Source organism: Amaranthus tricolor, chromosome 3, assembly GCF_026212465.1.
Source record: "Amaranthus tricolor cultivar Red isolate AtriRed21 chromosome 3, ASM2621246v1, whole genome shotgun sequence".
Taxonomy (NCBI): domain Eukaryota; kingdom Viridiplantae; phylum Streptophyta; class Magnoliopsida; order Caryophyllales; family Amaranthaceae; genus Amaranthus; species Amaranthus tricolor.
Genome location: NC_080049.1, coordinates 10866236 through 10878427, shown reverse-complemented (window position 1 = coordinate 10878427; position 12192 = coordinate 10866236). Strand labels below are relative to the sequence as shown.

The window sequence follows — 12192 nt, the reverse complement described above, 5'->3', positions numbered from 1 at the left end:
AGTCAGCATATGAAATTTCCTAAATAATATTTTTGTTTTCACCCAAATGGAAAAATAATCCGACTTGAAAGTTTTCAAAAGCATCATGGGAAATAGATTGGTGATGAATTTGATAATGAAAGACAATGCTCTTACATAATATTCTCAAGTAGGTTTTTTGTTTCAATAAAAAATATTTTTCCAAAATAAGAAACGGAACAATGCCTATTAGTATATTACAGTGTCAATGATTGAAACGTTATTATCAAAGACTCTTCTCTAAAGAAAAACAACTAATATGTATCTGATTGCAGAAGTTGAAGCTTTTCTTCTGAGAAACCCAAGCTAATCTTAGCTTACACGATGATGTATCAAGCGTTACTCCACAACTCCATGTGAATTCATAGCCTCGATTCTGCTCCAAACTTGAGTATCAACGGACACAAGGTATATAATCTACCATACAAATTCATAATGCTTAAAACACATGAAACCGGGAAATGTAAATATATCAGTTAAAGTTTTACTTACCAAGATGCAAGTTAAGACAAGAAACTTAACCAGACTCGAGAAGCTCAAGTTCTGCCCACCATAACGGGGAATGTCTAGATGTAGCAGCATCTTGGGAGATTTTAATCACCGTCATCAGTTTGGCGGTTACCTCTTTAATTGTTGGTCTCTGCCTTGGATCTTCATTAATACACTCACAGATAACCTCGCAGACAATTTCCAACTCACTGGTCTTGAAGGACTTTAGAGAAGGATCAATCAAATTGATATGTTTTTCCTTATCACTCAAGTATTCCTTGGCCTGAAATATAGGAATACAAAGAAACAGGAAAACTATTAGTGTAAGAAAAACGGCTCCAAGGCAATGCATTCAGTAGCCTTTTCCAAAATCCAAAAACATCATGTTTACGGCCTCTAGTTATTTAACCTCGCAATCCAATACACTGAAAAGCAGACGAACATATTTCTCCTAGGATGAATTTTGAGGGGTCGGATGTACGCAAGTAGTGTCACATGATTCTCTAGTCTCCTCGCGAATCGTAAAAAGAGAATTATGGTCGGTTTTGGGCGGATTCAAAAGGCGAGCTAACGAATTATGTTACACTGTATGCAACCTTACCTATGTTGGTAATAACAAAGAAGTTATATAAGAAACTTAAGTATCGACATAAAGCATGTAAAATAGTCTCAAAGCATGGATAATGTTTCGAATTTTCTTATTGTTCGTTTTATTTTCAAAGCAGGAGAAGAGACTAATATGATTGTGCAGCATGTTTCGGAGTTTTCACAAGAAAGCTGAAAGTTATGAAGGGACCTTTCCTGCACACTAAGCGACTTGGATGATATTATTTCTAGCAACAATATCCCCAAACTGTACACATTATCTTCAAGGGTGGGACCTGGTTTTGAATGCAAAGGTTCTGATTCGTCGTCATCTGAAAATTTTGCTTTGGCTTCAATATCAGACCAGAAGGTGACATCTGCAACCTGAACAAATATTGACGAACATGATAAATATGTGCCCGTGAACTTGGTTTGTTAGATCAACATAAGATTCATATCAATGCAAGTTTAGGTAAAAGGCTGGCTAACCTTTGCAGCATAATCATCCGTCAACAAAATTGAATCTGACTGGAGATATGGAATGGTGATCGGAGGATTAAGCTCATGATGCATGTGTTCGAGACAATAACAAGTTCCCATGACAATTCTCATTCTAGTGGTCCAGTCAAGATGGTCCATATCCTTAACTGGGAAATAAAGGCATGTATAAAAAAAAATTAGGAATCACTGTCTAGTAGGAATCTATTTGATTAAGAAAAATTTTCTGAATTTGGTTATAAATTATCACCATGAAGATGCTCGTAAAGGTTCCCATTTGAAGCATATTCAAACACCATCATCCTCACGAATGGATCGTCCTCTTCACAATGGCCAAGAAGATTTACAAAGTTCTTGTGGTTTATCCTAGAAAAAGTATCCATCTGCACAATATTAATAACAACAGATTCCTGAGACAGATGAGCAGGATGAGCTCCGAAGTTCATGAGAGTAAAATGAAATCATAAACCATAAGATGACAAGACTAGCACTCACCAAACATATCAAAAACAAGATTGGAGCTATTTTTTTCTTTTGTTACCGACCCTTTATCTTACCTTAATGGCCCGTTTGGTTTGTGGTATTAAATGGTGGTAATGGGAATGATTTATAGTGTAAATTTTCATCAAAAGTTCTATATCATTCCCATGGTAATGAAACTTTAATCACAAAAAACTTTTTTTGCTTACAAATTTCCATTACCACCTAATACCATCTCTCCCAATGGTAATGCATTGGAATGAATTTTATGAAGAAAATGAGATGATTGAAGTTGGACAAGCATGACCATTAAGGTAACCAAGAAACTTTTCAACCATAATTACACTAGTTTTTCATTCCCATTACCACCGTTTATTTACAACCTACCAAACGGGTACCCTTGTAGGGTCCTCGACGCTCAAACATTTGTAGGACACTTGTACACTTTATTTGGACCAAAATATTGTATTTTCTCAAAAATTAGCCGAGTCAGGGTAACAGAGATATTTTCAACACTTAAATGTCAAAAAAAATCTTTAATGATTTTTATTGAATAGAAAATCAGTACGGCACAATTTTCTCTACAAACGATAATTATGAGCTACCTTTTGCAATCTACCCACATTATTCTTCATCATGAACAAATCTATTGTTGAATCAAGAGCCAATTCCGACAACATTGATGATGACTTTGAGCATCTCGTAGCTCATGCCATGTCTTACACACTCGAGAGTGATGCGGAGTGTGCCATGTGGAATGAAGTGCTAAGGTTTGGGTTTCTTGACCAAGTATTGAATGAGGATGACTTGAAGGGGTTTGATCAAGGCATAATTAGAGGGAAGGCTTGGTCGAACTCAAGGCAGCAGGCTCTCAGGTAAGTTGCTCGACTGGTCAAGCACTATGGCTCGGTTGAGCCAAAGATCAGTAACGTTCCAGTGGGTTCTGTGAGGCTGCTCGACAGGTTGAGCTGGGAGGCTCGGTCGAGCGAGTGTCAGTCGGGGGAAACAACGCGATTCTGTTTTGTATCCGGTTTTGTTTGGGCTTTTAAGCCTTTTGTCCCAAGTTATTCAAATATGTTTTAGGGCTATATAAGGAGTCTTAGAACATCATTAGGATATTCAGAGAGACTAATACAAGTGAGGCAACTAGGGTTTATACCATTAGAGTTCCTTCATTCTTGTATTAGGTTGTTTGTGTGAGACCACCATTAAAGGTGAGGTCTTTGCTTTAGGAGATTGTTCTTAAGCTTGTAAGGTGAATCATTAATGTACTGTTGAGTATATTAATTATAAGATACTTGTTTAAAAGGAGAGGTATCCATAGATACCTCATATTTATTGTGTGTTGTTGTCCATTGTTGTTGGTGTTTACTGTTTTTTGTGGCTATTCTTTACATTAGTTTGTTCATTGTTTCTTCACCATTGTTATAGCCCATTCACAACAATTGGTATCAGAGCTTTAGGTTAGATTTGTGGGTTGTTTTGTGGGTGAAAGTTATAGTCTTTGGTGTAGAATCAATATGGGTGAAGGTGCAAAGTTTCATATTCCATTGTTTGATGGAAAAATGAACTTTTCGGTGTGGAGGAGCACCGCAGAGGACTTGTTGGTGCAACAAGGGATTGATGATGCACTTGAGAAGAGCAAGCCCACAAAAATGGATGAAGGAAAGTGGGTGGCCATGAAGAAAAAGGCAGTGAGCACTATTAGGCTTGCCATTGCACCCGAAATCAAGTATAACATACTTGATGGAGACCGACCCCGGTGTGTTTTTAGAGAAACTTCAAAAGGTGTATGCTTCGAAGTCTCTTACCAACAAGTTATGCTTGAGATGGGAGTTGTATCAACTCATGAAGGAGGATGATACAAGTATGCAAGATCATATAAACACATTCAAGCAATTGGTGTGCCAATTGTTGAATGCCAATGAGAAGCTTTCTGATGAGGAGAAAGCCCTACTACTCTTGGCTTCACTTCCTAAGAGCTATAAGAATATAGTTCAAACGTTGCTCCTTGGGAGGGAATTTATCACACTTCATCAAGCATTGGCGGCGTTAGAGAGAATGAAAGGTTTATGGAGAGATATGAGGGGAAGACAAGAAGGAGAGTAGTGAGGCACTATATGGTGAGGGCTCAAGAGGGAGAGCTAAAGAGAAAGGGTATCAAGCAAGGGAGAAGTGACTATAGTAACAAGGAATGTTACTATTGTAAGAAGAAGGGGCACATTCAAATGATGTGCAAGGAGATGAAGGAGGACCTCAAGAAGATGAAAGACTTGAAGGTTGGAAGAAGAGAGGGTGAGTAGCGGGAGTGCCGCTCTAGGATTTGTGGAGGATGATGACTACGATGGTGCGCTTCTTGTTGATGGGGGAGTGACTCGTAGTAAGGAATGAGTGATTGACTCCGGTTGCTCATTCCACATATGTTGTGAGAAGGAAAACTTTGCTAAGCTTAGCTATTGTGATGGAGACCTTGTCACCTTGCCTAATGATGAGAGGGTGAAGGTGTTAGATATTGGTGAAGTGGTTGTTGTGACACATGATGGTGTCAAGAGAAGGCTAGGTGGTGTGAGGTATGTTCCTAAGCTTGAGAGGAACCTCATATCACTTGGTAGGTTGGAGTCCAAGGAATGCACCTTCAAAGCTAATAGTGGGTTGTTGAAGGTCATTAAGGGGAGCATGGTGCTCATGAGAGGGAGAAGGAGTGAGAGCAACTTGTATGTGTTGCAAGTTGAAGGTGGTTGCCTAGGCCACATGGATGGTTGCAAGTCACCCAAGAAGGTGACATTTGATGATGGTAACGGAATTGGTCTTGAGGGGGAGATTGTTGAATCAAGAGCCAATTTCGACAACATTGATGATGACTTTGAGCATCTCGTAGCTCATGCCACATCTTGAACACTCGAGAGTGGTGCGGAGTGTGCCATGGGGAATGGAGTGCTAAGGTTTGGGTCTCTTGACCAAGTATGAATGAGGATGACTTGAAGGGGTTTGATCAACGCATAATTAGAGGGAAGGCCTGGTCGAACTCAAGGCAGTAGGCTCTCAGGTAAGTTGCTCGACTGGTCGAGCACTATGGCTCGGTCGAGCCAAAGATCAGTAACGTTCCAATGGGTTCTGTGACGCTGCTCGACCGGTCGAGCTTGGGAGGCTCGATCGAGCGAGTGTCACCGTGGGGAAACAGCGCGATTTTGTTTTGTATCCGGTTTTGTTTGGGCTTTTAAGCCTTTTGTCCCAAGTTATTCTAATATGTTTTAGGGCTATATAAGGAGTCTTTGAACATCATTAGGATATTCAGAGAGACTAATACAAGTGAGGCAACTAGGGTTTATACCATTAGAGTTCCTTCATCCTTGTATCAGATTGTTTGTGTGAGACCACCATTAAAGGTGTGGTCTTTGCTTTGGGAGATTGTTCTTGAAGCTTGTAAAGTGAGTCATTAATGTATTGTTGAGTATATTAATGATAAGATACTTTTTTTGAGGGGGAGCATATATTCTTCATATTTATTGTGTGTTGTCCATTGTTGTTGGTGCTCTGTTTTTGTGGTTGTTCTTTGCATTAGTTTGTTTATTGTTTCTTCCCCATTATTATAGCCCATTCAGAACATCTATACACCATGAAAGTTAAGTTATTCATTCAATTTCAAAGGCTTTCAACCATATATCATTTTGTAGCCCTAATACCTTTATTGCCTGATTATCACTAAATAGACAAAACTGTATTTGCTATCAACTTACCACTTTTGTCAATGGCTGCTTTTTTAAATTAGATTCAACTAGTATTTTTTGAATGTAAAATGTTCTTATGTGTCTAGACTTTGGCCTGCTAGTAATTTAAATTCTAACTCCTGAATCCCAAATGATGATTGAACAACCTGGTCAATTAGAAATTATAAGTACTAAATTCATTACTGTGATATGCTTAAAATACAGTAACCTGGACATTGTAAGGGCTTAAAGTGTTATGGTTGTTGAATCTCAAGCAACCATGTGAATAGGAAAGAGAGGGAGAAGAGAAGATATTTTAGAAGAGGAGAAGAAGATTGTTTTACTTCATTTTATTTGATAGCAACAAATCAAATTTGGAACTCATTTCTTTATTAAGTTCTTCCATCTGACTTTGCATTTCTTTAACCTGTTCCTCCACAACTGCCATGCATTTAGAAAGTTTTGGAGGAGCCAGTATTCAAGATTTGAAGGTTGAATCCGGTGAAGGAACACACCAGCTCTGATACCAATGATAAAGATCAGACTGTGTTGATCTTTGATTCAGCTAAGTTCCCTTAGGAACTTGTTTATTTTAACAGTAGGCAGAAACAGAAGAAGGAGAAAGAGAAGAGAAGAAGAGAGGAAGAGAGAATAGAAAAGGAAAGAAGAATGAGATTCTATTATTGCCTTGAAATCAATCAGTTACAAGATTTATATAGTTTGGCTTATAACACCCTTCCCGCCAAACTAATCCTAACAACCTAACTCAATCATTTAACATTTAAAGACAATTACAATATTACACTTATTGACCAAACTAACTATAACATAAAGAGTGATACTTTTTGGTGATCTTTGTGATTTACAGAAAGCATTTGATTATTTCTGATATGCATATCTTGAAAAGATAAGATACTGCTGTAAAACTTTGGTTACTCAAAAGTCAAAACTGGACACTTTTTAGCAATGCCTGAACACATGTAGTAACTTGAAATAATCTAACAACCACCAATAATAATTAACATTTAAAAGAAAGTGGTGCGTAGTGCAAAATCAGAGCGATAACCCAAAATGAAAAATGATGTTAAAAGAGAGGGACGGAGGGAGTAGGCATATTTTTCAATGACATAAAGAGAACAGGATATCAGATGAGCAAAACATACTGAGAAGAAGAAATAGAAACCTTTCTATAAAATTCTCTTTCTGCACTACTTGACCATTGTTGTAGTGACCTGATTGAAGAAGACAAAACAGCAATTTCCACTCCACTTGACAGTATTCCCTTAAACACCAAACACCCCGTGGAAGTTTCAATAATATTGCTAAAATCTTCACAAGCTGTCTGCAGCTCTGCAGAAGTTAGCCTGGGAGCACCTGCACTCCAAATCCAATTTGCTCAAATACTATTTAATAAACAAATGGATCTCATGATATCAGTATTGAAACTCTAACCTGTTACAAAGACCTTGCTCAAGCGATGAAGTAGGGCAGCATCTTGCGCTCGTGCAACCTTAGCTCCACTGTAGCGCCGTAGGGCTACTAAGGCAAAACACAAAAGAGTAACTGCTGCTATGCTTGCAACTACAAAAATAATAATTTTCCCAAGAAAATCATTTGCTGTAGGATGATCATCTGAGGCTGCAGAAGGAAAAGTAGCAGTCTCGATTGGTACAGAAGGTTTTTCCAAATGAACAGGATAAGCTCCACTGCTTAAGATAGACGAGGAGCCTTTTTGTGAGAATTTAGCTGCTTTTGAGGGTGCAGCAGCAAGGTTACTTGACTCAACAAACAAACGACGGCGAACATAGTCTATAGCTGTACCTGCTCAAATGAGAAATCTATGAGGCTTGATAGCAAAGCAAAACAAAAAAAATGTGGGAATTTCCATGTGGTGACCCTAAGTTTTTGGCTTTTTCACATGGCAGACAATAAAATCACGTGGTGACCCAGAGCTTCCAACTTTTCCACATGGTAGACAAAATATTAAATTTTTAATCAAATTAAGTACTCATTTCGACTGTATTACAAAATATGTGAACAATTAGGGTGACCAGGACGTCTATTTTCTGAAAAAAAAAAAATCATTATGTTCGAGAAAAATGTGGAAAAGTTGATAGCTTAATGTCACCACGTGGATTAAGAAAACGTTTGTCTACCACATTAAAAAGTCGATAATTCAGGGTTACCACATGGAATTTCCCAAAAAATATTAAGCAATTTATTCATAAGGAATTGAACTTTTACTAACTTGATACATTACAGTCGCAAATATTTCTGTCAGCACAAAAGTAACACTTCTTATGCTTGGTCTCCAAACTGTAGAGAAAGCACAAGTATTGGAAAAAGTGTGCAACATAACTTGCAGAAACAAAAAGGGTCACTGCTTCAGTTTAAGTATAGCTAGAAGTAATTTTTATACTTACATAAAGCCAAGGCTAAAGAAGTTCTTCAACTGGTTCAATACACGCCACCAGTAACTGTTCAGAACAATTGATATCAGTTTACATACAAAGGGAAGCATGAAAGGCAAGAAACTCTTACTTAGCCTGTTATATTATGTGATTGATGCATGAAAAGAGTAAAACAGAAATTCCTAAGTAAACTTTTAACTCAGTTTCCTCGTATTATGTGATTGATGCATGAAGAGTAGAGAAGTTCCTCATAAACTGAATTATTCATCATCACCATCATCATATCGAGCTTTATGGAGGGTTGGATGACGGTTGATCATACCCTTATCGAAAGAGATAAAGAGGTTGCAGCCAGGGTCAACTCAATCACATGAACCCACATGAACGCCATGAGCGACAGCTCAAGGCGGCCCACATTTTTTGAATATATTCGATTTTTTTGATTAAAAATTTTAAAATATATATATATTATCTAGAAGAGCAACACGTGCAAATCTTCATATAATGAATGTCAATTTTTTCCCATAATTTATGACGATTCATTGCTTGATAATGAGTAATTGTGTATTAATTATTGATTTTGAGTTTTTAGTTAGAGGGTATTGTTTGATATAATTTTTATTTTTTCATTGATATTAATTGAATAATAACTAACTAGTACTATTCTTAATTATGTTCGTTGATTAAATTAGTTGAGCAAATTAGTACTCCCTTTGTCCCTCTCAATTTGCACCTTTTTTCATTTTAGGTTGTCTCATTCAGTTTGCACCCTTTCCTATAATGGCAATGACCCTACTTATTTCTTTAAATCTCATCCACAAACTTATTTTCTCTCTCTATTATAACCACTCATTCCTATCATCCACTTGTTTTTTGTCTTATTCACCAACCAAATTTCACTTTCCACTAGATTTAACCCAAAACAAAGTGGGTGCATTCTCATAGGGACGGAGGGAATACTTAGTTTAATTGAGGTAAATTTGTAGTTTATCGTTGTCACTTTAAAAATACACATGCATGTTTGTACTTAAAAAGCACATATTTTAACTTCGCTCAAGGACCAAAAAAGTTGGGAGATGGCTCTAATTGCAGCTAGTGAGACCCTCGGCTCGAGTCATAAACTGAGTTAATTTTTATAAATACATAATCTTTGTAATCCAACAAGTCAATATGAAAAATGATAAGATAAAGAAAATCAAAGTGGGTGAGAAAATCTAATATTTTGAGAATTCTCTTTTTACTTCTTCTTCTTCAATGCCTAAGGCCCTAAATATTCTCAAGATACTATGAAGAAAATTTTCTCTAAAAAACATGGGGTGATTGAATTTATGGTAGCTTTTGTCTTTCAAGATTACTTATTTTACCCTCACTGATAAGCAACTTAAACTTGCTAAATAGCAATTAAAAAGTGAGAATGTAACATAAACTTCACCAGTATGATACATAATAGATGTTATTGCATAATATGTGATCCATTTGAAAGTTAACAATATAAGCTAGATAAGATTTCTATTTCCTTGAATTGGCTTGATGCAAACTTTGTGCAAAGCACACCAACCATGCAAAATGATTTTTTTCAAAATGAAATTAATCAAACAAATTACAACCTTTTGAACTCTAGAGGAATTCAAGGCTTAAGCATGTCCGAGTCATTTGACACAAAATCTATTAATATTGAATTATATAATATATAAAACAAATAAATGAGAGTCAAGTTGGTTCAGCACACATATAGAGATGAGTGTTTGTTCTACCCTATACTAATGTCCTAAATTCACCCCGGTGCACTACAAGCATGATCATATATGCATGAGCACTGAAAAGTACCTAAATGACCATCCTAGTTGCCTCTAGATACAAAAGGCCATGTTTGTGTTACGTGAACCTTCAAAACAAGATACTAAAAAAAAATATTTACTTTAGTCTTCATTTTTAATGGTAAATTCCAAAGTATTATATTTTCATTCAAGAGAAGAAGCATTCCATGAATTTGGTGAGTCAATAATTTAGATGTCTCAATAGTCAACTCTTAAAATTCAATTTAAATTGAAAATGTTTTATTCTGGGAGAAAATACATAAACAAAGTACTCAATTCACTTTAATAAATAAATCATGAAAATCACAAATTTTTTTATCTTAAAATTGTAGGTCGATAAAAAGCTTCTCACCGTTGTCCAATCCTTTGTATGCAATACTTTGCTCCAGTGGCAATTGACTTGATCTGGTTACTATATTCAGATTCACGAAAACAATCAAGCATGCTAGTAGCAGGCAACACATCTCCATGAAAATTATTACCACAAAGCAACCTGCATAAAAGGAAAAGATAAGCAAAGGTCGGCGGCATGTATGCCTTAACAATATTGAAACTTTTAAAAGAATAACGAGGAGCTCACAAGCATTTTAGTGATGGCATCCCACCAAACTCTGAAGGAACAATTCCACTCAAATTGTTATGACTCAAGTCCAATACTTCTAGTAGTTTAAGCTCTCCAATCTCTTTAGGGATAGAACCTGACAGATGGTTGTTGCTCATCACTCTGTCAAGTCCAACAAAGGCAGAGGATTGAGCCTAATCCAAGAAGCAAGGAAACAAATATGTACAAAATCATATGCTTGGCTAAATATGAAATACTCATACATGAACCATTTCCAAATGAAGAATGTATTTATATCAACCATGTAAATAGTAGGATAAGTATTTAGCTTACAATGATCTCATAAATCGTAGTTTTTTCAGAGCTGGTGCTAACGTTCCTTGCAATGAAAATCCACTGAGATCCCTTAACATCAAAAGTGAAAATGAAAAAACAAATCAGAAATCCAGTAAATTTTGGCACAGCATATCAGTAATCTAGGAATCAGATGATGGTTGAAACATGGTGATACACTTACAACATTTGCACCTTTCCATCTACACATTGAACACCTGACCACAAACAAGGTTCAGAGTTATTTGCATTCCAGTTTGCAAAAGCTCCACAAGGATCATTCTCTATTCTTTCTCGTATCTCGAGCAATGCTAATCCTACATTGGTAAATAAGTTATAACAAAGAGACACGCCAATCGAAGATAGCATTAAACAAGAAACAATCAAAACTACCTTCAGGATTGAGAGATTCACACTCTCGAATTTCGGAAAGAACTGCTAATACCATGAACCAGGACAGATGAATTTCATATGGGTTCCACCTCTCCACCATTTTCTAGACAATCCTATCTCTAAAATAAGATGACCATATCATACAGATCATTTAGCCCAATGTAAATATCGATATCTTTATTCTGATATTCTAAGCTCATATCAACAAGTTCATGTCTATAAACAGGCTAAACATATAATTTCTTCCTTTGCTGCTTCCATAAAATTTGACAACAGAAGAAATGGGGTTCAAGAAAAGATGAAATCTATACATAATTTTGACTACCCCAGAAAAATCTGAAAAACAATGTATCTCTTGAAGTATTTTGATGATCAAAGAATTCTTCTCCAAACTAAAAGGCTAAATAAACGGAATACATCCAAAAGCAAGTAAATACAAGGTATAGTATTTACAATGTAAACAAGCTGGATCATGTTATTCCAAGAGAAACATTAATTCATTAATAAAATAGTAAAATGATGATGGGTTGAGATAAAAAGGTTAATATCATCAAAAAGATTTCACCAAAACATGAGAGTTATCCCCTCCAACTGTTTGATGAAATGCCTGAATAAACAGAAATTTGATATAGATATCAAAATGATAAGTGAATTACTAGCATTTTTTCTGCATTTTTCCGTACATTATTATCTGATCAGCACCTGATAGAATGATGATTTTGCTCCTCAAATTTTGGACTTCCATTTTTTGTACAATCCAAAGTTAGTTGTTTTGGGAAGATAAAATTTGCCGCGGATTTCGTAGAGATTGTGAGTCTCATATCCGCTTAAATTTCCTCTCCTAATTTAGAAACATTGAAAGACGACGCATGACATTTGCAACATTTGATAAAAAAAAA

General features: G+C 36.2%; 1 protein-coding gene across 6 annotated transcripts in view; it reads right to left on the bottom strand.

The window, feature by feature from the left end:
* Nucleotides 1-12155, bottom strand: part of LOC130807919 (protein MALE DISCOVERER 2-like) — a 12215-nt gene extending 60 nt beyond the window's left edge. Inside the window, exons 1-15 of one of the 6 annotated variants that reach the window (XM_057673322.1) lie at nt 11977-12155; nt 11294-11412; nt 11085-11217; nt 10901-10972; nt 10586-10729; nt 10358-10498; nt 8201-8254; nt 8026-8093; nt 7230-7598; nt 6961-7151; nt 1841-1973; nt 1582-1739; nt 1312-1476; nt 511-793; nt 1-435 (exon numbers count right to left, since the gene is read on the bottom strand). The exon at nt 1-435 is cut by the window's left edge and continues 44 nt beyond it. In XM_057673322.1, coding sequence (XP_057529305.1) covers nt 536-793; nt 1312-1476; nt 1582-1739; nt 1841-1973; nt 6961-7151; nt 7230-7598; nt 8026-8093; nt 8201-8254; nt 10358-10498; nt 10586-10729; nt 10901-10972; nt 11085-11217; nt 11294-11393 — 1986 coding nt within the window. In that variant the 5' untranslated portion in view covers nt 11394-11412; nt 11977-12155 and the 3' untranslated portion in view covers nt 1-435; nt 511-535. Of the gene's footprint in view, nt 436-510; nt 794-1303; nt 1477-1581; nt 1740-1840; nt 1974-6960; nt 7152-7229; nt 7599-8025; nt 8094-8200; nt 8255-10357; nt 10499-10585; nt 10762-10900; nt 10973-11084; nt 11218-11293 lie in introns of those variants that run through there. The other 5 variants (XM_057673321.1, XM_057673323.1, XM_057673325.1 and 2 more) reach the window with 5 other exon arrangements.
* Between the last annotated feature and the right edge of the window lie 37 nt (nt 12156-12192).